Source organism: Saccopteryx bilineata, chromosome 1, assembly GCF_036850765.1.
Source record: "Saccopteryx bilineata isolate mSacBil1 chromosome 1, mSacBil1_pri_phased_curated, whole genome shotgun sequence".
Taxonomy (NCBI): Eukaryota; Metazoa; Chordata; class Mammalia; order Chiroptera; family Emballonuridae; genus Saccopteryx; species Saccopteryx bilineata.
In genome coordinates this window covers 159,414,610-159,440,928 of record NC_089490.1, presented here as the reverse complement: position 1 = coordinate 159,440,928, position 26,319 = coordinate 159,414,610, and the positions used below count along the sequence as shown (strand labels likewise).

The 26,319-nt window shown below is 47.0% G+C and overlaps 1 protein-coding gene across 4 annotated transcripts; it reads right to left on the bottom strand.

The window, feature by feature from the left end:
* Window positions 1-24,623, bottom strand: PNOC (prepronociceptin). 4 transcript variants are annotated; one of them, XM_066253412.1, is made up of 4 exons: window positions 24,600-24,623; window positions 13,510-13,659; window positions 3,923-4,313; window positions 1-349 (listed from the first exon to the last, which is right to left on the bottom strand). In XM_066253412.1, exons 2-4 carry the CDS (start codon window positions 13,633-13,635, stop codon window positions 264-266), a joined length of 603 nt encoding a protein of 200 aa, XP_066109509.1. In that variant the 5' UTR covers window positions 13,636-13,659; window positions 24,600-24,623; the 3' UTR covers window positions 1-263. The 4 variants fall into 4 exon arrangements, with proteins under 4 accessions (XP_066109509.1, XP_066109508.1, XP_066109510.1 ...); XM_066253411.1 differs by lacking the exon at window positions 24,600-24,623 and having other exon boundaries at window positions 13,510-14,009; XM_066253413.1 differs by lacking the exon at window positions 24,600-24,623 and having other exon boundaries at window positions 3,995-4,313; window positions 13,510-14,009.
* Between the last annotated feature and the right edge of the window lie 1,696 nt (window positions 24,624-26,319).

The following is a 26,319-nucleotide window of genomic DNA, read 5'->3' as shown; positions in this document are numbered from 1 at the left end:
CAAACAAGTTATGGCAGTGACAAGTCAACACCCCAGGCTTGATGTCCTATTCCTTTAACCCACCCCTAGAAGAGGGGAGAGGTGGGTGAGGAGGAAGGGGGCCATTTCAATGGTAGCTGGAGGAATTACAAAAATACACTCTGATGTAGCAACTGGGCTGTCATGAAACATGCCATGGTGGGGGGAGTGGAGGGGAAGAAGGAAGACAACCAGACAGGGAGGTTCTGCACCCTGGGGGTGGAGACCTGGAGGCAGAGCCTGGCTCAGTGCCGTGGGAAGGAAGGAATCCGGATGCCCAGGCGGCAGGTCTGGGGCTGGACACATGCTGTTTTGGGGATCACCCGGACACCTAGGGAGACAGAAGTGATTATAAAATGGCAGACTCGACAGTTTTACTAACTCTTCAACCCTATTTGTCCTAGGGACTGAGCGATGGACAGGAGGCAAAGAAAAGCTACCAACTGAATAAACAGCCCCTAAAGCAGCGAGAGAGAGCGTTGTCTAATTCCCTGTACACACCTTCTTTCCCTGGCCCTAATATATGCCTATTATATAGTAGACTGTTATACAGGGGTGGGTGAAAGTAGGTTTATGTTGTGAGTGCCTAAAACATGGAGTCTGTTCTTGTATTATTACTTATTCTTGTATTATGTATTTTTCCGTATGAACAACCGTAAACCTACTTTTGCCCACCCCTGTGTAGTCTACTGGCATAACTAACAGAATAGAGAGGGAGGCCTGTGGACTGGACTCGAAAGGTACAGAACAGGCTCCCTGCCCAGAAACAGCTCTCTTATCCCTGGTATTTGGAATCCATGTGTACTGATTTATTTCTAGAGGCTGCTATATCCTCATTTACAGTTCTCTTAAGGAGCAAGTGTTTCTTACGCCTGATTGCGCTAATTCCTCACTATGAATGAATATGCTCACTCTCCACTGTCTAAAAGGGTCCAAGCCTGGGCGAGCAAAGAGGAGACAGTAGAAGGACAGGAAAGAGGAGGGTAGATACCTAGACCAGTTGTATCTTCATCCTTCTGTCTAGGACTGGTCCTGCACCCCAATGTCCTTCCTAACATATCATGACACTTTCTTTAGCCTGTTCTTTAGCCTGTTCCCATGTTAGCTCCGTTTCCTCCAGCTTCATCCATATAGATTGGTACTGGCTCCTGGAGTCCCCCAAGACGGAGAAATCTCAAGCATGTGTAGGGCTGGTTGGGGTGTGTGCAAGTGAATCAAGACAAGGTTTCAGCTGCCTGTTATGGACTCATAAACACTTGTCAATCTTGTAACTCAGCAACCTTGACTGTGTGGGGAAAAGAGAGATGGTTGCGGAAGGAGAGGGGGAGCAATTAATAAAGCCCAAACGAGCTGGTTAATGTTTCCAGTGTGTCCATCAAGGCGTCTACATGTGAGCAAAGCAGCAGACAGAAGCTAGTTGCCGTTTTGTTTCAGTGCTTCTCAGGCGGAAGCTTAATAGAAAATGAGAAAAACCAATTGCCTGAACAGGGGCTCAAATAGTTTTTTTTTTTTTTTAAATAATAAATGGATTCCTACTAATGTGACTGATTTTAAACTGTCTTTAGGTAGAGAAAATGGTTGTACTTGAGAATTAGACATGAGCTCAGTGTCCCTTAAGAGCCACTTTATAGAAGAATGTCTTGAAGATTTGAAAAAATTCAATCTGTGCTACTTCTGAAAGATTTATTGTTAGGGACTGTGCACATATGGCTTAACAAGAAAGAGAATGCTTGTTAAGGACCCAAGAGTATGACTTCAAAAACTGCAGGTTAATCCAGGGCCTTCAGAGATTAGTCATTCTGCTGAAATAAACACGGCAACCTTCTCAACCTAATACATGTGTCCGTATTTGGCAATGGGTGTCTTGCAAACAAGCCGGCCCACCTGCACATGCTACATGGGCTGCCTCCCTTCTGAGGTGTGAGTGCCAATGATTAACACATGTATTAATATACTTGAAGAAAGATTATTTTTTTTAATTTATTTATTTATTCATTTTAGAGAGGAGAGGGAGAGATAGAGAGAGGAGAGACAGAGAGAGAGAAGGAGGGGAGGAGCTGGAAGCATCAACTCCCATATGTGCCTTGACCAGGCAAGCCCAGGGTTTCGAACCGGCGACCTCAGCATTTCCAGGTCGATGCTTTATCCACTGCGCCACCACAGGTCAGGCAAGAAAGATTATTAATGATCTGGCTACCTTTGATTTATAGGACGCAAAATAAAACAGCTCATGCGGGCATTTTCTTGTTTGCCTCTGAACCTGGGAAAAGCCCCACTTGGGTAATGTTTTGGAAATGTTTTTGACCAGCTGATTAGTTCTTTCTCTTAGGGTAAGTTTCTAGACCGGTTAAGAAGAGGTCCGAGATGCTACAGATAATTTTATGCCCACATGTGAATTAAGGCACATAGCCTCGATGGATATTCTTAGATCTTTCAGAAAATTCCACTCTGCTAATTCCCTGTGCCACTCAACGTTATGTATAGGTTGATGGGATGAGGAAAGTTGAATTTGTAATGACTGGGTGATAAATTAGGGTCTTTGATGTTTATTATTTGATATGTATTATAGGTATCTGTATTAGCATGGCTGTGGGGATAAGATCAGACCAGAAGAGGGAGATGAATAAGGGCAAGCATTTAAACAAACAAAAACAAACTGGCCCGGCCCGTGGTGGCACAGCGGATAAAGCATCAACCGGAATGCTGAGGTTGCCGGTTCAAAACCTTGGGCTTGACTGATTAAGGCACAGATGGGATTAGTGCTTCCTGCTCCTCCTCCCTTCTCTCGCTCCCTTCTCTCTCTCTCTCTCCTCTCTAAAGCAAATAAATAAAACCTTTAAAAAGAAAAGAACAGTTGTGCATTTTAAATCAACCCCCCCCAAAAACCGGGAAACAAAACAAAAATGACCCTGGAAAGAAGTGAAAAGTGAGGAAAGATCCCTTAAAGTCTATAAGGGATAGGGCTTCCAGGCGTCCCCAAACTACAGCCCGTGGGCCGCATGCGGCCCCCTGAGGCCATTTATCCGGCCCCCTGCTGCACTTCTGGAAGGGGCACCTCTTTCATTGGTGGTCAGTGAGAGGAGCACTGTATGTGGTGGCCCTCCAACGGTCTGTGGGACAGTGAACTGGCCCCCTGTGTAAAAAGTTTGGGGACCCCTGGTAGACCTTATTCTAAAAGCTACTGGGTCACTTGGGTCAAATCTTCAGAGCTCAGTGATACTGCCATCAAGCACAGGGAATCCGCCCACTGGGCAGGGCAGTAGGATGGACACATGGGAGGAAGAAGAGCAGAAAGTGTAGGTCCTGGTCCTTGGCTGGGGGTGGGGTGGGCAAGTTTCATGGTTCCCATGGACTCTAGTCATTTTGAGATATGGCGTGGGGGGAAGAGATGGGGGATAGCTAAGCTGTTTTTGAAGGTTAAATACCAATATCACAGCCACAGAAATCAGACTCTTTCCTAATAACTAAGGGTAGGTCCAGCGATCGGTTCTTAGAGATCAAGTCTCTGAGGAAAGGTGAGCTGAATGGTTGCCATGGCAACTGGATAGGAGGATTGGTCCACTTAACTGTCCCCATAGTAACTAATCTCCTGGAGAGTTATGGAGGAATTAGTTATCTTACCCTACTACTATTATCCCCATGGTAACCAGTCTCGAAATGGCAGTGGTCAGCCTTAAGGAGCAATCCTAAAAAAAGAAATCTTTGCTCCTTAGGAAAAGGGTGGGCAGGTGGCAGGGCGGTGAATTTACCTCCTAGGCCTCCCAGGAGCTTAATGTGTGTGTCTAATGTGCTAAGACAGGTATAGGAGGTTTCTTTTCGCCCCCAGCTCATTCCTGCCCAACTCACTCATGGGTTGAAGTGGACGGTGCAGCTGGGAGGGGCTCTCCTTCCGGCTACACATTACCATTCTGGTGCAGGGTGCGCCGGCGCTGGCTGGACTGCATGCTCAGGACCAGGTACTGCCTCATAAACTCACTGAACCGCTTCTGGTTGGCCAATTTCCGGGCCGACTTCCGGGCCCCGGTGAAGCCCCCAAACCTCTTCTGCAGCTGCTTCTGCTCCTTATCTCCAGCCTCATCCAAGCCGGGCCCGGTTTCTTTCTGCGCTGGGAACAGGCTCCTGACACGGGGCATCCGCCTCAGGTGCGTCTCAGAGGCTCTTGGCCAGTGGAGAGCAGCTGCCAAGTGCTCTGGATCGGCAGGGTTGAGCTGCCAGGAGCCCCTGGCCATGACCTTGGTGCATGGGGCCCAGAGAGGGCTGGACAAGACCTTTCCCTCACATTCGAGGATGCACACCTGCAAAGACAGGTGGGAGGAAGGGAGGAAGACCAGGGGGACATCTATTAATCCAAGGGTATGAGGAGATCAAGTCCCTCTGGCGCCTGTATCTGTACCAGTACTAGTGCGTCTGCATCATCTCTTTGTGAAGTACTGCACAGCCATTTTACATGTTATTATTTAGGTTCATAGAATTTCAAAGTTGGAAAGCAACAGAAAACCATCTGGCCTAGCTCCATCACTTCTCAGATGAAGAAACTTGGGGCTCAGAGATGTGAGGTGAACTTACTCCAGGTGGCGCAACAAGTTAACACAGAATGCATGCACTAGAACTGTTTACCCTGCTATAGCCCTTAGCTGGGTGTTTGGAGCCAAACAGTTATGAGAGTCATCCATAAAGAAGAATTTTATTTCATTCTTTAATCAGGCTTAAGGGAGGTCAGATTGGCTTAAGAAATTGGGGATGCCAAAGTATATACAGGGAGTCCTTGGGCTATGACAGTCTCAACATATGACATTTTGCGTTTACGATGCTCACTCCCATAAAAACTTTAAAAAATTTAAACGTGAGTATTTAGGCTTACACTGTTAGTGTCGCACTTATGGACTATGTGGGCGAACTAGTTCCAGACTAGCCTGGAACAATTCTTTAAGAATGTAGAGAGGCCTGCAACAGATCCTGTACCCTCTATATCAGCTGCTTCTCGAGATGAAACACCTGTGTACAGGTAGAATCATCTCCAGTGTCTCCTGCATGTTCCTCAGGCAATCCTGATTCACCTGACCCAGTATCTCCAGCACCTTCTGCAGGTTCTGCTGCCTCTCCAGCTTCCTCCTCCCAATAGGTCACTCTCTCCCACTCTGCAAGCCAACCACAGGAATAAAGCTAAGGAATTTTTTTACACTCATTTTTTGGTTATTTTTTTCTGTTACTATTTATGTACAGTGTACAGTACAGTATATTTATGTCCTTTTCCTTTTTATGTGGTTTAGTTGTATTTTTAGGTTCTAGATTATGATTTTACGGCTGTGTTAGGATAGATAAGTGACTTAGCCTAGGGTGTGTTTCAACTTACACCAAAATTCGGGTTATGTCACTGTTGTAGGAACGAAACTGTGTCATAACCCAAGGACCCCCGTAGTTAAATCTGCATGGTTATTTTAAGGTCCCCAGGTAAAGCTCTGTCCTGGTATTAATTTTTCACCCCTCCCCCCACAATATACTTGTCATCACTATCTGTTCATCATTCATAGAAAATGAAGGTCAAGGCCCTCTGGGATGTGGGCAGGTTGGGCAGTCCAGTTCCACGTGGGCAATAGGGACCATCAGATACAATGCAGTAGACCCACCAGGCTCCTGGAAACCTCTGCTACTGCTCTCCCTCTCCAGGGCCTCCCACTTCTCCTCCTGACTGGTTGTGGCCTTGGCCTCACTCTTCCAGGTTCCTGTCTCTGGTTGGGTCTCTTGAAAGCCTCTGCCTTCAACTTTTCTTATTTGCTGTTTTGGCTTCACCCCAAATTCTCCTCTCTGTGTTTCTGGCCTTAGCCAGATGAAATCCCACTTCACCCTGGCCTTGCCATCATGGTCAGCAGAAAGTTGCAGAGTCTTTCATCGAACCTGGGAGCTCTTGCCTGGCTTACAGAGCACAAAGAGTTACTGCTCTGTCTGAGCAGGGGCAGGTCATCTGAATACTGGTGTATGTGCCCTGTAGTCCCTGCCTGGGGAGCAAAAATGCTCACCCAGGTGTTCAGAGTGGCGTAGATGCCTCTGTGGGTAAGGTTTCCTACCAGGCTTCTAACCAAGGAATGAGACGTGCAGGCACACACCCCACAGGCTAGTCCACAAAACCCTAAAAACTGTCTTCAGTTCTACTTGTGTACGTTTTTGCCACCCTTGACCCTCAGCTCCTTTGGTCACTGCTTGGTCACTTCGTCTGTTTGTGCCTCTCTGAATGACACCTTATTCCTTAGTTGATTTAAGTTTAGAACCTGGGTATATCTTCAGCGTCTCCCTTCTCAGAAATCCCGCCCCCCCATCCCGTCAGTATATAAGTCTGCCCTCCTTCCCATCCCTGATTCCTGAGGACCTCTTAGGGGGGCAGTGGCTTCCTAGTTGAGCTCCTCATCTCCAATCTTACTGCTCTGACCCATTTTCTACCCCTGGCAGAATAGTCTTCCTGGAGAATACATCAAATTACATCACTACTTGCCCATAATTACCCCATATTTTGTCTGCAATGGAAGTCGCCCAGTGGCCACCCTGGGAAGCGGCCGTAACTGTCTTTGTACGTCAGCAAAGCATGGCATAGATGGTCCCCAGGAGAGACCTTCAGCAGTACCTTGTCCAGGGGGTCCCGCACCTGGGTGTGAACTCAAATCATCTACAGAATCTTAAAAAACACGGAATTTCAAAATCCAGTTAAACTCCTGAATAATGGAACCAGGGTTTGAATAGTTTTTTACAAAACTTAGGTAATTCTGAAATTTGCCCAGGTTTGGAACCACTGGTGTTGTCCACGTTCACATGTTACAATAAGATTCAGTAATGGGTCCAAAACGACACTGCCAGATAACAGTATAACCTGAGCAAGAACACAAATGTCTTGAGCTGCATTGCAGGACATTTCCTACTCAATGACTTCACGTGTGCTTACAATACTATGGATTGATGGAAATGAATGGGAGAATAGAATCCTGTGAGACCAAATGGTAAAGTTCTGGTGGGAAAACTGCTCATTTTAACATTGCTGGGCCAGAGTGGAGAAAGAGACAGAATCCAATGACAATACCACTCCTCTTCACTGGAAAGGTGTCCCAGGAGCACCCTACCCAAGCCCACATGCAAGCCAGAGGTGCTGATGTTGGCACCTACCGACCCCCCAGCTGTGTTTTTTTTGAGCATGTCCTTTCCATTAGCTTTTTTTTTTTTTTTTTTCAGAGAATCTGGCAGAAGTAATATGTGGTCAGTGCCAACTCAGCAGAGCTACCTAGAGAAACCTCTTTTTCACATCCACAATGTCACTGGGTATATAAAAAGGACAGGCAACTTCCAGAAAGAGGGAGGGTGAATGTTAGGACAATGGTAGCTGCAAACTTGAGTGTTCTGTAGGAATTGCTACTAGAGTTTGTTAGAATGCAAATTCTTAGCCTATGCCTGGAGATTCTATTCAGTGAGCCAAGACTGTCCCAGGGATTTACATTATTTGCAAGCATTCCAGGTGATTCTGAGGCTGGACTATGAGAAATCCTGCTTTGGAACTGGCTCTGAGGAGGATGAAGCTGTCAGGGAACATGGTGGTCGGAGAGTCCATCAAAGATAGGTTCACATGGGTCTGTACTTAGCCTGCTCCTGAAACACTTTGAAGAAAACTGGGTAAAACCAATTTGTAGTATGTGCTTTCGGATCATGATCCTCTTGGGTTATTACTCTAGCAATGGGTCTCAGCTGGGGGAGATTTCTGCCTTCCCCCCACCCAGGAACATTTGGAAATATCTGGAGATATTCTTGGTTGTCACACAGGGGATGGGGAAGGGGGTTGCTATTGCTCTCTGTGGGTAGAGCCCAGGGATGCTGCCAAACATCCTACAATGCACAGGACAGCCCCCTCCCTCCCTCCAACAAATAATTACCCAGCATCCCTGGGCTTTATCCACAGAGAGCAATAGCAACTCCCCTCCCCATCTCCCCATCCCCTGTGTGACAACCAAGAATATCTCCAGAGATTGTCAAATGTTCCTGGGGTGGGGGAAGGCAAAAATCTCCCCCAGTTGAGACCCATTGCTGGAGTAATAACCCAAGAGGATTATGATCACCTCTGTGGTGAGTCTGAGAAACTGTATTCTATAGAGTCAAGGAGAAAGAGTGGGTAGTACTTGGAAAGCCTGTAGGAGTTCAGAATCTTAGCATTGAAATGGACCTTTGGGCACACCTGGTTCAATCCTGCAGCATAGTAGCCCCAAAATGTTTGTTGAATTGTTCCATACCATCCATTTACAGGAACAGGTGGGAGTTGTTAAACCTAAAGGCTATTAGACCTTCTGCGAGTCTCTGGGGTTTCTAAGCCCAGATGGTAATTGGATTGTGTGTCAATCAGAGAAAATGAAATTCTACGATTAAAACAGATGCGTAGCCTGTACTAAGACTCATCATACTGTTGGATGAATTAGGTACTAACACAATCATCTCGACTCATGATGTAGGAGAAGGTTTTGGGAAAATAGGAGGAATCCAAATTCTCAACAGCATTTGTAGCACCAGATGGGCATCAGAGCTTAATGCTGAACCGTCTGGTCTGAGGGACCCACCAGCCTCTTTCCAGAGGTGGGTTAATAGCCTATTAAGTGAGCTGGACACATTTGCACAGCCCACACTGATGGCATTACTATATTAAGCCAGAGTGTGGATGAGCATCTGGGAAGTCTCAAATGAATGCCAAATTGGTCTGTAAAGCTGGGCTTGCGGGGAAACTGAGCAAAGGGCCATTTGGCTGTCTGGAACCACAGACTAGGGAGCAGGCACATGAGCCCAATGGAAGGAAAAGAAGAAGCTCATTCATGTTTTCAGGTTTCTGTCACTAGAGAATCAAACCACTTTGACCCAGAGAAATTTGCTGGCTATTTGCTTTAGTAGGTTCTGCCAGAATATCTGCAGGCCAGCCGATGAATAGTGCAGAAGAAAAACATATCAGAAACTCCTACTACAAAGCAACTACCAAGGGTTTTCATGTCATGAAGACAGGAAGCACTGCCTGACCAGGTGGTGGCGCAGTGGATAGAGCGTTGGACTGGGATGCAGAGTGCCCAGGTTTGAGACCCCGAGGTTGCCAGCTTGAGCGCGGGCTCATCTGGTTTGAGCAAAAAGCCCACCAGCTTGAACCCAAGGTCGCTGGCTCAAGCAAGGGGTTACTTGGTCTGCTGAAGGCCCATGGTCAAGGCACATATGAGAAAGCAATCAATGAACAACTAAGGTGTTGCCACGAAAAACTGATGATTGATGCTTCTCATCTCTCTCTGTTCCTGTCTGTCCCTATCTATCCCTCTCTCTGACTCTCTGTCTCTGTAAAAAATAAAAATAAAAATCATCTTTAAAAAAAAAAAAGACAGGAAGCACTAACAACAGACAGTTTCTTTTACTATTAGAGTTTTAGGAAGCTTTAAATCCATATCCCCAGACCTCTCTTGAGAGCTACCTTCTTCTTTGTCTCTAAAACATGTAGTTTTTCCTATTCGAGCTGATATAGTAAAGCACCATTCACAATCAGGTGAAAGCCCAGGACATTGCAGTGGGCTTTGCATGTGAGTCATTTACTGACCAAAATTATAGCCTAAGAAAAAGCCAGCCTTACTTGGACTATGGACTTGGAGTGAGAAACAAAGGAATTCTTGATGAAGCCAGGGGTCCAAAAGGTCCTAGGAATAGCTTAGGATTGTATAATTTGGTGGAGGGGGTTGGGAAAGTGACCCTGGCTGAAATATCTGAACTCCATCCCCCATTATTCACAGAGTTGACACTCGAGAGTTGCAAGATTTAGAAATGAGATGTGGCTGTCTACATTCTAGACATTTCATAATTTAAAAAAATATATGTTAAAATTAAAAACAAACTAGAAAGGAAATAACCAGGCACCTTGTTCCTCTGGGGGTCAGCAGGCACTGTGAAGGTTTCTCTCTTCACTTTAAGTGTTCATCAGTTGCTGTCATATGTGCCTTGACTGGCAAACCCAGGGCTTTGAACCAGTGACCTCAGCATTCCAGGTTGACACTCTACCCACTGTGCCACCATAGGCCAGGTGCTCTAAATTCTTTCTCGGCATTGAAAGACATCAGTGTGAAAACTTGGCAGTGTCCATAATAAATGTACCTAGTAGGAGGCTACAGGTCTCATAATTTTACAATTTCCATGGGACACGTTTACTGAGTAATGCTCTGTGCTCACTGAGCTATGGGTGGGGGTCCCCAGAACCACCAGCAAAGGAAGCTCACACCTTATGGTGAGAAAGAGAACAGCAAATAACTGTCAGAGAACAGAGGAGGAGGGGCTGGTTCTACTGAGGGCGGGTGGAGGGTCAGCAAGGTGTTCTCCTAACAGGTGAAACTTAATTAGGGTTTTGAAGTACAAACCCTAAATTTGTTTAGGAGGGAGAGGCATGTACAAGATGGGAGGGCAAGTTACTGGAGTTGCAAGAAGGCTAGGAAAGGAAGGCGGGACTTCCGGTAAGTGTGGAAACTGAATGGAGCTCAGCAGAGACCAGGAGTGGAGCGTCCCTGTGGGAATTACCTGCGGTCAGGAGGAGAGCTGAAGGCCTGGATAGGGGGTGGCATCTCAGAGGGAGAGAGTAGGTGGAGGTAAGAAGCAAAGCATCTTGGGGCTCATTAGGTTTAGGGGGTGGGGAGAGGAACAGGAGCCCCATAGGAGGCAGAAAACCAAGAGTCAGAGCAGAGAAGTGCACCTGGCAAGTTCACCAAGAGAGAGGACAAGGAGTGGGAAGCCTGCCAGTCAGCCTGGGGCTTCGGTGCTTAGGAGCTGCCGGTGACCCAGGAAGAGCAGCTGAGAGTGGGGCAGCGGCTAGGGGGTCAAGGTCATAATCTTTCAGAAAGAATGACAACAAAGGGAAAGAAAGAGCAGGTGGGACAGGAGAGAAAAGCAGGAGAATGCCCGGCAGGGAAATCAGTGCTACAGCGGAAGGGGGAGAGAAGGGGCCGGAGCACAGATGGGCAGCAGCTGGGGAGAATGGAGACGGACCCTGAGACGGGCGGTAAAGGAGACTGGAGAGAATTCATACTTGCTCGCTGCTGCCTCCTCGTCTAGGGCAACCCAAGGCCAAGGTCACGGTGTCCAAGGGGGTGGAAGGCATCCCCATCAGGTGTGATGTTTGTTATAAGGAGATCCTGTGACGTATGAGTGATTTGCCTTGTGAAAAATATATTAGAGCAGACTCAGGGAGGGTTATTCTTATAGTTAATTTCCTAATGCTTTCTTTTATTGTAAAATACACATTACAACAAATTTACCATTTTGAGCATTAGCTGTACATTCAGTGTCCCCACTATCTATATCCAGGACTTTTCTATCTTCCCAACCTAAAACTCTGTACCCGTCCATCGCTGACAACCACCATTCCACTTTTCTCTCTATGAATTAGACCATGGTAAGTAGACTCACACAGTATTTGTTCTTTTGTGTTTGGCTCTTTTCACTTAGCATAATGTCTCCAAGCTTCATCCATTTGTTACACATGCCAGAATGTTCCTTTTTAAGGCTGAGTAATATTCCATTGTCTGTACATACACATTCTGTTTATCCATTCATTGTTTATGGACACTTGGGTTGTTTCCACCTTCTGGAGATTGTGAATAATGCTGCTATGGACATAGGTGTACAAATATCTTTTGAGTCCTACTGCTTTTCTGAGTGGGAGATGAAGGGTTGCCATTAAAGCTAGTGACCCAGGAATTGTGCCTAACTTTCAATTGGTCTAGGCTGCAGCCTGCCAACTTTAACAGCACGGCAATTATGAGATTATTGCTTCATCAACTCCTTCATGGGTGTACACACAAACTAGTTGTCTACTCTGTTTACTAAGACCAAGGGAAAGTGTTTTGTGGGTGAACTTTTAAACCTCTCTGGGCCGCACAGAAAAGGCATGAGGGCCTTCTGTGCACTATCCAAACTCAGCTTTTCTCAGTTCCTTATGTGGCATTTGCATACCCCCACCCCCCCGCCCCCATGCCTCCCTTTACTGTCTGGGGCCCACTGTCTGCCTCTTCACTCCCACTCATCTTTGGTCTCCTGAGAGACTTCAGTTTCTCTAAGGCCCCTCTGCCCCTCCAGACTAGGTTGGGGTCCACTGCTCTGTGTTTCTGCAGCACCTACTATTTGCTCCCTTGTGGAGGGATTGTGGATTTTGCTCTCCCATTGGTTGCAAAGTTCATCCATCTGCTCACCTCTGGGTCCCTTGTCCTAGTCAGAAAACCCATGATGGATGAATGAGAGGGATGGGTAAACTCTGAATGGGTTCTCTGGAAATGCTTTTCGCGATGGGCTTGCAAACCACTGAGCGGGGTGGGAAGAGCTTGGCAGCTGGGCCTGTTGGGGCTGTGTTTGTTCATCTCTCGGGCCTCAGCCCTCCAGGAATGCTTGGGTTCTGTATTTGTATACTTGCCTTAAGGAACTGTAGTGACTTTTGGCTGGTTTTTTTTTTTTTTTTTGTATTTTTCTGAAGCTGGAAACGGGGAGAGACAGTCAGACAGACTCCCGCATGCGCCCGACCGGGATCTACCCGGCACACCCACCAGGGGGCGACGCTCTGCCCCTCCGGGGCATCGCTCTGTTGCGACCAGAGCCACTCCAGCGCCTGGGGCAGAGGCCAAGGAGCCATCCCCAGCGCCCGGGCCATCTTTGCTCCAATGGAGCCTTGCTGCGGGAGGGGAAGAGAGAAACAGAGAGGAAGGAGAGGGGGAGGGGTGGAGAAGCAGATGCGCGCTTCTCCCGTGTGCCCTGGCCCGGGAATCAAACCCGGGACCTCTGCACACCAGGCCAACGCTCTACCACTGAGCCAACCGGCCAGGGCCACTTTTGGCTGTTTTTATAGGTTGAGGAGTTTGAAACATGGCATCTTTTGAAAGGAGTTTATTTAACTACAGGAAAAAATAGTGGCATTACATTGGATTTACTAGGAGAGGAGTAACTCGACTGAAATAAAAGCAGTGGGGAAAGCAGCTTATTTAATAAAAGGAATTGTAATGTTGGATTTACACTTCCAATTTAGAATTTAAATAGAAGAGAGCATTTTAGGTGTTTATTGTAGACTTATCTGGACTATTAAAAATGGAGGGCAGCATGCCTATTCAACTAGAGGGGGGATTGGTTAAACAAATTACACTGTACTCACAAAGAGAAATAACTCAATGTTTCGTAACATGGCGAAATTATTCTGGTATAATATAGCAAGTGAAAACACTAGGAATTCTTTCTCTGACTTGTGGGATTAAATGTGATTTTAATTTTTTTTTAAACTTGTCTAATTTGCAGGCCTTTGTTTGAACTTGAGAAAGTGGAAAGATGGCAGGCTCCCTTCAGAAGATGCTTAAGTCTTTTTCTGTTCCCCACTGACTACATGACACGGAGCAAGTCACATGAGCTCTGGGCGGGCCTCAGTTTACTATTCTGCCCCAGAGGAGCCAGAGAGGCAGAGACGGCAATGCGCCTACCTACCTCAAGGTTGAAGCTGTCCAGAGCTGGGCGGAACTTCTCTCTGCAGGTCAGACAGTCCTCCCGACAGCTGCCCCACGCGCTGGAGAAGAGGCTGAGCAGCAGGAGGTCACAAAGCAGGGTTTTCATGGTGCGGGAGCGGCAGGCAAGATACTGAAACACAAGGGGGGTGGTGGCAGTGACAACAGTCATTTAGTGGGGGCCAGAGCGGCTGGAGACCTTCACGCAGGGGACGCAGGAAAGACGCTCCAGAGGGGACAATGCCAGGGACTGAGACTCACCTCCCAGGAGGGAGAGAATTGTCAAGGGCACAGGGGGTCCACTCCTGTCAGCCAGGCCTGATGTTCATGCAGAGGCTGGTGTCAGGGCTCCTGGAGAATGGCGCCCCGTGATTCCTGCCACCCAGCTGGCCTCAACATGCACGATGAGCACGTTCAGGGAGCTAACACTTTGCAACTTAGAGGTGTGTGACCTTAAGACAGGCGTGGCCAACAGTTTTTGCCCCGGGCCAGGTTAGAAAGAAAACTTTTTTCACAGGCCAGACGAAATATTAAAATTAAAAAGTGTTAAATATAAAAATGATTCGTTTAAGTAAACAAAGTTTTATTATGTAATTTGTTTATGAGTAAATGAGTGAAAAATTTTAATATACAATATTATTTTAATAAAAATATATTTTAATAAAAATATAATTATATACCGAATAAATATCCAAACTGTATCACAATCGAAACAATATTTAATTAATAGAATGAGCTTGAAGGGGTTATATCGCAAATAAAACAATTATTTCATTTTACAAACAGCCTGGACATGTTTTCAGTAATCAACTGCAGCTATTGTCTATGTGCTACGATGCCACTTGATTCAGCACACTTGACCACAAAAATAACGAATTGTTTGACCTTGGGTGCGCACTGGCAAACTCTGCCTAAAAGAATGTGGGTTTCATATCGCCGCTAAACGTCAAACAGTTCATATCGAGTACAGACGAGTACAAAAGTTGTAAATCTTTATAATGGAATTTTTAAAAAAAATAAAGAAGTATTGTGAATCCTATCAACCAATTATTGGAAGTTAACCCTAGATTAGTCACATACGGAATTCTTTTCCGCATATTACTGTCTTCTTAAATATCTTGATTTCCAATAATCAAAGATGCTTTCTGAGTAGCTGAGATTTTAAAGTAGCGGAGAATATTAAAAATTTAATGGCAGGCCCCATAAACTCATTATGTGGGCCGGATCCAGACTATGGGCTATATGTTGGCCATGCCTGCCTTAAGACAACCTCTCTAAGCTTCCACTGTCATAGCTATAAAAGGGGAATATAGGCCCTGGCCGGCTGGCTCAGTGGTAGAGGGTCGGCCTGGCGTGTGGAAGTCCCGGGTTCAATTTCCAGTGAGGGCACACAGGAGAAGAGCCCATCTGCTTCTCCACCCCTCCCTCTCTCCTTTCTCTCTATTTCTCTCTTTGCCTCCTGCAGCCAAGGCCCATTAGAGCAAAGTTGGCCTGGGCACTGAGGATGGCTCCATGTCCTCCACTTCAGGCACTAGAATGGCTCTGGGTGCAATGGAGCAACACCCCAGATGGGCAAAGCATCGCCCCCTAGTGGGCTTTCCAGGTGGGTTCTGGTTGGGTGCATGCAGGAGTCTGTCTCTTTGCCTCCCTGCTTCTCACTTCAGAAAAATTAAAAAAAAAAAAAGTGGGAGGAATGTAGTCATGTGCCACATAATGACATTTCAATCAACAGTGGACCACATGTGTGACAGTGGTCCTATGCGATTGTAACAGAGCTGAAAATTTTCTATCACCTAGTGACATGGGGGCCATCACAGTGTTGTAGCATAACACATTTCTGCCTTGCTTGTGATGGTGCTGGTGTAAATGTTTAATCATTATTTTAGAGTGCTCTTTTTCTACTTATAAAAAATGTTTGATGTAAAGACAGTGTGCTGTGTTACGCCAGGAGCTGCCGCGTATCTATCTCATGGTGACTGCATCTCTTGGTTGCATCATTTTCTCTTGTGCTTGATTTAATCTGGTGTTGTTTTGTACAGTGACATGTTATAGTATTGGAGCAACAGGCTATCCCATAGATGGTCTAGCCTAGGCATGTAGTAGGCTAGACCATCTAGGTTTGTGTAGGTGCACTCTGTGGTATCCACACAACCATGACGTCACCAAACGATACCTTTCTCACAAGGTATTGCTGTCATTAAGTGGTGCATGACAAGAGTGGTACCTGCCCTGTCACAGGGCTGTTGCAAAGATAAGAACCATAAGGGAAGTTTTGCAGAGTGCCATGCAAGAGCGAGATGTGTAAGATATGCGATTTATGGGTGACTCACATTCCTCCCCTCCTGCTCCCAAGCCTTCATGCCTCAGCCAGGAATGCCCCCCACAGCCCCAGATTTTGTTCTTTTAGGAGGCTGCTGCCAGGTTCCCTGTTCTGTTTGCCCTGCTAAATGTAAGCTAACTGCCAGAGCACGGGACCAACATGTTTATTTACCTTGCTACTCTGTGCAAAGCACAGGACCAGGCATGTGGAGTCATTTATTAAGAAATTAACAAAGACACTATTCTAAGGTACTGCTTCAAACAATTATTAGATCAGAAGTTTGTATTCTTAATTTTTAAAACCTTATTGATTTTAGAAAGAGAAGAAGGGACAGAAAGAGAGACAGCGACCGGAACATCTGTTCCTGTATGTGCTCTGACCAGGGATTGAACTGGCAACCCCTGTGCTTTGGCACACAGAGCCATCTGGTCAGGGCCAGAAGTCTATATTCTTTATGGAGGATTGCCTGAAAGATGTTTAGTTTTCTCTTTTCCTCTTTAAATTTATCCAGTGATAAAGCCTCTTGAATCAAAAAGCTATTTCCTTGGACTGAATGATACCGGCCCCTACAGAACAGTCTTTATTTGGAGGAGTGAATGGAAAGGGGAACACAGGGACTTTCTGGAAATGTTGTGAATGTTCTTGATTGAGGTGTAGGTCGCAGGCGTGTATACATTTGCCATAACTCATTGAAACTAAATTGAATTCAGTGCATTTCACTGTACAAACATTTTACCTTAAGAAAGAGTTCAGTGTAGAAAAAAAAAATCACCTTTATTGCTTTTTCATCAGATTATACTGAGAAAACACACAGGACTTGCTACTCAAACACAGTCTGTGGACCGACAGCAACGATGTTGCCTGGGATCTAACAGAAATGCAAAATTTCTGCCCCCACCCCAGAACCACTGAGTCTGGACCTGCATTTTTAGCAAGAGTCTCAGGGGATTCCTACACACACTGAAGTGGGAGGAGCTCTGGCAGAAGGTAGATGGATGTGGTAAGAGTAAGTGAACAGGAGGAGGAGCCTGCAGTCATCCCGTGGTCACGCTGGGGGACCGTCCCAGCTCTTCCTGCGCATCGGTCAAGCATTTCATACCAGGATGTCGACTAAAAGATGCTCAACCTTTAACTCAAAGATGTGACATTTGAGGTGATAAGTAAGTTTTCCACGAGGACAAAGAAGAGGGCATTTGAGAGACACAGGAAACAGTCACAGAGGAGTAAGGAGCCCAGCCTGTGAGGGGACGGGGACTGGTACACAGGGGCCACCTGCCCACACTCCTTGGGGAAGCACCTGCTAAGAGAGAAGCTCTGTCCCAATGGAGCAGAGTCTTGTTTATTATCCTAAAGGGTTTGAGCTTTACCCCGTAGCTGATGGGATGCCCCGGGCTAATGGATGATGAGCACAGACATCTATACACAGGAATGTATCTCAGATGCATCTTCCTTCTGCACCACTAAGGCAAGTGCCTTAGTTGAGATTTATTGCCTTGGTTATTGCGATAATGTCTAATTTGTCTGGTAGATGAGCTGGCCTCCTACCAAACCATCTTCAAGTCTGATGACATTCTTTATGCTTAAGATCATTATCTAACTCCTACGAGGACTTAAGACTGCTCCTGCCTACGTCCTCAGCTCCGTCACCTGTCACCCTTGCGTCTTCTTTATAGTCCCAGTGAGTAGTGAGTCACCTTTGGTTCCCGACTCCACCAGGTACTTCATGGCTTTGTGCCTTGGTGCTTTCTCTTCCTCCTACCCAGAACATGCGTCTCCAGCTCATACTTCACACACGCCTTAAAAATCATCTCCCCTGGGAAGCTGTCTCCATCCCCTGCTCTGAGTCACCTGCACCTCCCCTGCGGCTGTGGCATCACCAAGCAGCACATCAGGGTGGGAAGCAAGTGGGCCTTAGGGGCCTGTCACACAGGCGCAACGGACCCATGTCGCAGAGTTGTTGTGACTGGCATTTTCCCGTCAACTCATCACTGTAGACTGCCTGGCTTCAGGCCCCAGGTCTGCAACTCCACTTCTCATCTGTAAAAATGGTCTCCATCTCCTTAATGTTTATAAGCAGTGAAAAGAGCACCTGTCATATAACAAAGTGCTATATAAAAGCTTAGAAAATAAAGAGCCCAGCACATAGCTTCCCCTCAGCAATGCTCTCACTGTGTCCTGCGGGGCCCTGGCCACACTGTACTGCAGGCTTGGGCACCTGTGTGTATTTTTCCCTCTGCCTGTGACGTCCTGAAGGGCAGGGATCACGTCCCATGAGTTTCTATCTCCAGCACTCAGATAGGACCAGGGACGTAGAAGGTGCTCAAAAAAGTTTGGTAAATGATGGGAGCCCTCTTCCTTCTTAGCAAAGTAGGGTGGGTGAGTGTCTAGGAATCTGCCTCACTGAGGGCCCTGGGTACTCCTGGCCCAGGGGCCACGTCAGCACCTGTGTCCCTGACAAAGTGTCTGTTAGCTCCTTGTTCAGTTTGAGGGTGGGAATTAGTTTTGTTCCAGAGCCTGCCCCCCATACACGTTGTGGTAGAAGACTGGTTACAAATGGCAGTGAGGCAGGGTCGGAACAGTGTTACATATAAATAGAAATTTCTTTTGAAGAGAAAGTGTATCTTGAGTTCTAAACAGCTACCATAAAAGCAAAGGTCTTAACTCAAAGACCGCTTGAACAAGCCTTCGTTTAATTTGAGAGTTGTCTTTACATTCCTTATTCTACTAAATTTCCATCTTTCTAGTCCGGAGGGAGATGTTTTTGAGGCATTTGTCTAAGAATGGCATGGCTGTGCGCTCTACGGCCACAGGGTGGCAGCACATGTACGTCACAGAAGAAAGGAGGCATGGAGAAAAGGGATTGCTTCCTTTCCTTCTTCATACAAAATTGCAATATATAATATCTGCAAAGGCTGAGCTGAGAAGTTGTGACAGATGTTAATAAAATGCTCCCTGCTGAGGGTTTTCATGAACTGTCTTAACTGGAACGTGTGGCGGATTGGCTGATCCTTGTTATCTCAAGTTCTGGGTAAATGGGTTTGTCAGGTGTGCTGTAGAAAGAGGATCAGCTCCTGGGACAGGTGGCATGCATAGGCAGCCTTCCTGCATGTCCAGTGGGGGTCTGCTGTGGTTTGGCACTGGAGTTACCTTACTAAATCTACTGAGTGTTAGCCTGGCCCTCCCTGCTGGTCCACCTCTCCTTCAGTCTCCAACCTAATAACCTCTGTGCCCGGTGCCTGGTTTTTCTCAGGAGATTTCACCTGTTATTAAAAAATCATCTATCCTCAGTGCTATGCGTTCTCTTCTTTTTTTTTTTTTTTTTTTAATAAATTTTTATTAATGGTAATGGGATGACATTAATAAATCAGGGTACATATATTCAAAGAAAACATGTCTAGGTTATTTTGTCATCAAATTATGCTGCAAACCCCTCGCCCAAAGTCAGATTGTCCTCCGTCACCCTCTATCTAGTTCTCTGTGCCCCTCCCCCTCCCCCTAACTCTCTCCCTCCCTCCCTCCCATGTCCTCCCTCCCCCCCCACCCTTGGTAACCAATTTATATCTATGTTTAATCTTTACACTTTGTGATTTTGGGCAAGTTACTCCTGCACCGAGAGCTTCTGTCTTCTCGGCTGCCAAGTGGGGGTAACAACAGGTTTTCACTTGTGTTGTTGTTTCTGTTGTACAATAGTAACCATCAGTAAAAAAATAAAATAAAATTACCTAAGTGCGTTTGAATTCTGTGTGGCTTGTGTTTCCTTTGGTAAACCTAGCTCAGCTAATACTTCTGTGTGGTTATTATTATATTTAGAGATCTGGACATCTTGTATTGAATAAAGAAATGCTTAATTACCTTTTAGTTCAGTAACGACACCTCATAAATTTAATTGGGCTCCAATGTTTATAAAGATAAAATACCACCGTGATTTAGACTTAATCTATTTGCATGCGATCTTGCTTCCAAGGACAATATAATCAGTTGCTTATCTGTTTGGAGAATTACGTTTGAAGCTTTAGCCTAAGACACAAGTTAATTATGTTTTGTCTTATGACCTGTGAGAAAGGCTGTAGCTTGGGTGTTTGTAGAGGAAAAGTAAAGAGGGGCATTCTTTCTGGTAGAGGCATATATGTCTCCATCCTCCTTACTGCTTTTTACAGCTTATGAAAGATTTTTATATTCCTATACAACCCTATGATCTATTCTAGGGTAAACATCATCCCTATTTTTGAGATGAGCAGAGGTTTATAGAGGTTAAGTAACTTGCCCAAGAGCATCTAGCTTATAAATAGCAGACCCAGCACTTAAACTCAGGTGTTTTGACACTAAATGGTGTGTTCTGGGAAACCACAGACTCCACATCCTGGTTCTGCTTTGGAAAGATTGGCAAATCCTGGTGGAATCTTGTTGAGATGGTTTCTATTTATATGTAATAGTAATCACGTTACTATTATATTCAGATTCCTTATGTGCCAGACACTGTGCTAATTGCTTCATAAGCATCCATTCTCTGGGGTAAGGGCTATTGTCCCCATTGCACAGTTGGGAAGACTGAGACATAACTTGGAAAGGCAGAGAGCTGTGACTCAGACCCTTCCGATTCCCACGCTTGTGCCCTCACCAGAGTGCTCAAAGATCTCTGCAGTTGTCTGCCTGCCTTCGCGCAGCTGAATTCATTCTGAGGACCTCTTTTTTGTCCTGACCTCTGGGCTCCCTTCTGTTTTCTTGCTTCTGCCCATTCATAGAGGAATCTCTCATGGCCCGACAGCACAGGGGTTTGTCTGCCATGCGCCCTTTGTCTTTGACCCACTGCAGACAGGACGCCTACACTTTGCTTGTTCACCAGCTATTTCTGAGGGAGGCCTCTCTGGTTTCTTTTCTTCCTCTGACTAATATGCTTACATTCAAAAAAGGTAACCTTCTCTGCTCTAAAATTCCACTTGGGAAGAGGAAACAGGCAGGGAGGAGGTGGAGAGCAAAGCAATTACCCACCCCCAAACAGACCAAATGTGCCCAGTGCTGGTGCGCAATGAGTGAGCAGAAGCCCTGCGTGTGGAAACCAGAGTCCCGGGTTCGAGCTGTGGCTCTGTCGATGTTAGTCGGATCTTGAGCAAGGCCCTTTCTCTGGGCCTCTGTTTCCCCTTCTCCAAAAAGAGGCAGTTGTGTTAGATGGTTGATAGTTTTGATTTTCTAAGTAGCCAGAGAGTTGTGCTCTCCCTGTAAGGGGAGGCAGAAGAGAGGGGCCAGAGGGAGAGAAGATAAGGGCTCTGTGAGGAAGCAGCTTCTGGGCAGCCCAGCCCGGGGCTCAGCAGAGGGTCTGAGAGGTCACCAGATGCGTTTTCTGTCAGGGCTGCTACCACACTGAAAAGGAATCACCCTGAACTTTGGATATTCCTGATTCTTGCCCTATAGCTCCCCATACACTGTCATAATAATTAAAATAAAAATTTTAAAGCATTTTATTTTTATATTGAAATACACTTAATGTTCTTTTCAAATAGATTAGAAAATACAGATAAGCAGCAATGGCTCTGTACCAATAATCTTCAAACTTCTTTAAATTGATGCCACTAGCGATCAGTTTCTGAGCATGCATTCCCAATTTACTTATTTATATACGGTATACAACCTACTGAAGTGCGCATTAAGAAAGATAACAATATCATAAAAATAAATCTTCAATGTCCTGAAGCCCAGTGGATTGTCAGGAGCCCACACCCCCTAGAGACCACTGGTGGACATCTAGTGACATTGACGGTGAGTTCTCAAAGCTGAGGACATTCATCAGACAGGTCTGTTTTCTGGGCATTGCGAGGCTCCCATCCGGAGCGCCACACACATTTCTTGGCTGATGAATGGGGAGCAAGGGTGAGGGAAGAACGCAGGACTGTGTGAGAGGATGGGAGGTTGGCTCTGAGCCGTGATGGGGAGGCAGAGCCCTGGCTGGCTAGTGATTCACTGACATTTTCACCAAGATCCAGGACTCCTGGGAGGCAAGCTCTACACTTCACCCCCCAGGCCAGGCCCTTCAGAGCTGGCGACACTGTTTCTGCCAGACTGAGGCAGTGGCCAGAGTTTGAAAAACCACAGATCACAGGAAGTCCAGACTGATGGTTGTCATAGCCTGTTTAGGGAGATGTCTAGAAAATTCACTTGGCCCCCAAGTTGGTGTGCCCAGATCTCACAGTGAGTTTGTGGTGAGAAGGAAACCTTCATGTTAGGTCATGGAAGTGCCTATAGGCATTTACAGAAAAGAAAATCCAGTTTGCCTAATGAGTTAGTGAGTCCCTAGCAATCTAAACCACTGCAGCTGCTATCATAATGATTCCTGTTGTGGGAGAGGAGTCCATCCCTCCCTAGGATATCCTAGACCCAGAACTGGTAGATTTCACAGCTTCTTATTCCTGCTTTGGGAGCCGGGGGGCGGGGGAACAGTCACTGAACCATGTTGATAAAAGTGTAGAACACCCCCCTCAACCTCACATCCCTGCCATGTGGGTGTGTCCGTGTGTGTCTCAGCATGAAGTAAGCATGTAGACAAGTTTAGATCGCTGCCTGGCGTGTAGTAGGTTTCAATACGTGTTAGTTCCTTTGCCCTTCTTTTGTGCCTTTGTTCTGGTTGCCCCCTTTCTCTCCAGACCCCCTGACCCCCGCGCGTCCTTCCCTGCCTCGCTCCAATCCCTGCAGTCGCTGGGGCAATTGCTCCTTCCTTCCTGGGAATCCCTCCAGCACGTGCTGTCTGGACCATGCGATTTAGGACTTAATTACAGCCAGCCTGGCATTGTCCCCCCATCGTTTCACTGTGTCTGTGTGCCCCCACCCCCAGCCCCGTTTGTTTGTAAGCACCCCTGGCCCACAGTGGAAGGTGCGCTGGACTCAGCAAGGCTGGACTCAGCTCTCTGTCTGCCCTTCTTGAACAAATTGTTTAACATCTCAGCTTCAATTTTCAACTGCAATGTGGAGATAATGACACCACCTCAGAGGGCTGTTGCCAGGGATAATGGGTGTGAAAGCGTTGTCCAAGATGTAAATCACTGTACAAATGTAAAGGGCTGTTATTATCACCTCCGCTGAATCCAGCCGGACCCCCGTGCACCTCCCCTGCCTGGTTGAGTGGAGAAGATAAATACCTGATTGACTGAGTAGGGAATAGCTTTGTGACAGCTTCTGTTACAAGCTCCAGGGAGCACGGGTTTGAGCCTAATCTTGCAATTACCCCTTCATTGACAATGCAAAATTTCCAGCAATCTCCAGAGACTGGAGTGCCCTCAGCCTTCAGCTGATAAAGCCGTGGCTGCTGCCCCGTGGAGAACAGAACTACGTCTCCACCACGACTCCAGGCTGCACCCCTGCCCTCGAAGGACAGCGCTGGGACTGCGTGGGCTGCTTTTACTAAGGTGGCGGCGGGGGACCGGCATTCCGAGGACCCAGCCCTGCGGAAGACCCATCCAGCACAGGATCACGAATCCTTTTTTGTTAAAGGTGTCATAGCATCCGTGGCAGCGTATAGAATATCTCCCTGCCACACTTCATAAATGTGAGGATGGAGCGTGCGCGCAGCAGCCTCCCACAGGCAGCAAGAAAGAGCAGCGATTTCTTCGGGAGGTTTTGATAAGAAGCCAGGCATTTACTTTTCCCCTCTGTGTGGAAAACTCTGGTTTAGGCTGGCTGGCGAATGCCGTGCAAAAGCTCATCTTTTGTTAGTCTCCCGAACAATGTTATTGGTTATAATTGGGGCAATTATGGGCTGCTTGAGGAAGCGAAACACAGATGTTTAAGCCCAGGATCACGGTATTCAAGTCCAAGGCAGCTTGCTTTAAATAGTCCATTTACCGAATCATCCTGCCTCACTTGAAATCCCCCCAGAACCTGCCCGTGTTCAGAGTGAGGTGGGGGAGGAGAGGATAGGGAATGGAGGGAGGGGGGAAGTGAGACACGGAGGGTGCGAGACACACAAAGAGAGGAGAAAGAAAAGGAGGCGGAGAAAGAGCGAGAGAGAGTTTCGATGACTTCTGCATGTATATTCCACAGGACCCCAGCGGAGACCTTCAGGTGGGAGCAATGGGCAGGAGGAGAAAGAGGCAAAAAAAAAAAAAAAAAAAAAAAAGAGAGACTGCAAAATGACTCGGGGTCTGGGAGACCAAGGTCATCCCTGCAGAAACTGATGTGGCATTCACACACAGCGACCACAGTCAGCCACGTCCTACCGGTCCAGCACAATGCCTCGGGTCCGACTTCCCCCACACCATTACTCATAATCCCTATTCAGTGCAGAGGGGAGAAGGCTCCCCTCAGGACTGAAAACCCAGACCCCACTTAACCAGCCGGAACACACTTCAAGGGAAGGAAAGAAAGGAAGTCAGCTGCACAGAGACATTGCTCACGAGGGTGCCAGGGGTCTTCCTAGGGCTGCCCTGAAAGGCAACCCCCACCCCAAGCCTGTCCCTTCTGTAACTCACTCCTCCAGCCACCTTTGCTCAACAGACAGGAATGACCAAGTCAGGGCCACATCTGGGAAATCAAAACTTTTCCTCATCTCTAAGTTCGGCTCTCTCTTCTTCTGCATCTTGTCTTCAGGATAAAAACCTCAAGCCTCCCCCATCACCCTCCATCCAAGCTTTGTAAAGAAAACGAATGAGGACAGCTGCATCCACACTGGACAAAGAAGGGAGGCTGAGAGGGAGCCCCTGCTGCCCTGCTTTCTCCCGGGGCTCCCAGCAGTTTGTCTCGGGCTGGGGTTCACATGCTTTGCCTACCTGAGTGCTGTCAGTAGCCCGGCTCCCTCGGATGTGAGGCTCGGTTCTGCCGTCTCAACCACACCAGCATATATATGCTCCCCCCACAGGCACAGCCCTCCCCTTCCCTGCCCACCTCGATGACACATACACATGCTGACCCCCTTAAGCAAGTGAACAGCAGAACCTACAATCCTTCCTGGCTGTTCCCCGCCCCTCTGGCTCTGTGCTCAGACCTGTGACATCCCAACCTCACCATCAGTTCATTCATTCGCAAGCCTGCTTTACCTGGACTCTGTTCAGCCAGGATCCCATTGCTGCCTTCCCTTGCTTCCAGAGGCACTGTGAGGACTCACAGTCTTTCCTGGCCAGTAAGTCAGAAAAAAAGACTCCCAGTGACAGTGACGAGACAGACCCCAGTCCTCAAGTCTCCTTGAGCAACCTTTTTGCCTGAAGAGTGAAGCACAGGAAGCAGCCAGAGGGAGGGGATGCTCATGCCAAGCTCCCACTGGCTCGAAGAAGCCCAGGGCTGAGCTGAGCCCCCTCCTACTGTCACTGCCCCTCAGGCAGCAGCAGCTGTGCCGCTCTAGGGAGTGGCTCCACCTGCCATGGGCCAGGATGGGAGGCATTCACAGGTGCCCACAGAATGGCACAATGTATAACGCTGAGCCGTTAGATTTAGAACGGTGTCTGAAGTTCTGGCTCTATTATCAGAACAAGTTACTTCTCTTTGCAAACCCTCAGGCCTTTCTTCTGTAAAATGGGTATAACACCTTCAAGGACGGTGGTGAGTAGAAAAACGGGATTCTCTTTGTATTCGGAAACCACGAGACCTCTAATAACTTTGAGTTCTGCATCCCCTCCATCCTTTTCACATTAAATAATGCCAACTAGATCTCAAAAAGAGAGCCCCTGTCAGGACTTAGTGTCGCAACAGAGTGCTGCTATTCAAGCCGCGGCTGTACTTCACTCAGGGTGTCACCCTGGGTGTCTTGGGGTATGGGAAGCTGTTAAAGATGCTCCTGCCACTCAGGGTGAGGCCTCCTCGCCTTCTCTGCAGGAAGGTCGCTCACAGCAGCCCAAGCAGGCCATCTTTAGATTCTGCAGCGTCCCCATGGAGACTTCCTTTCCTGGCCCTCTGCGAATTGCACCATGACCTCCTCCTTGGCTTTCCCAAGAAGATCTGAAAATATTCCTGAATCCCAGTGTTTGAACCTGTGTCGTCCAAGGAGCTCAGGCACCTTCTCATGTGACAAGTCTGGCTCTCCCATCAACCTGAGAGTGGGTGGAGAAGGATTTAAAAAACTGTGTGTTCTGACTGCTGATAGGTATGGGGTTTCTTTCTGAGATGGTGGAAATGTTCTGGAATTAGATAGTGCTGATCATGGCACATCCTAGTGAGGATACTGAAAACCACTGAGTTGTAGCTTTAAAATAGTGAATATTATGTTACATGAATTATATCTCAATAAAATATAGAAAGCAAGAAAGCACCTGCCCTAGGTAAAGAACAACACATTCTAACAATCAAAGTTCCTTCCCATTAATATTCATAGCAAAAGGGTCCAGGAGGCCAGCATACTCATGATTTTCTTCTTAGATCTCTATTGCCGGAAACTTACACTTGTTATTATAGGCCAAAGCCACAACTATGTACTCTGAGAAATCAGCATGACATGTGGTCAGTTTTGTATCCTGACATATGTATATTGGGTTCCAGGCCTGGAGCTTGATTGAACAC

Excerpts from the sequence above, each read along its gene's own strand:
- PNOC (XM_066253411.1), bottom strand. The coding sequence starts at position 13,698 with ATGACTGTTGTCACTGCCACCACCCCCCTTGTGTTTCAGTATCTTGCC. Across the intron at positions 4,314-13,509 it reads TGGACAGCTTCAACCTTGAG|GTGTGCATCCTCGAATGTGA; the intron begins GTAGGTAGGCGC and ends CTGTCTTTGCAG. Across the intron at positions 350-3,922 it reads GCGCACCCTGCACCAGAATG|GTGTCCGGGTGATCCCCAAA; the intron begins GTAATGTGTAGC and ends CTGTCTCCCTAG.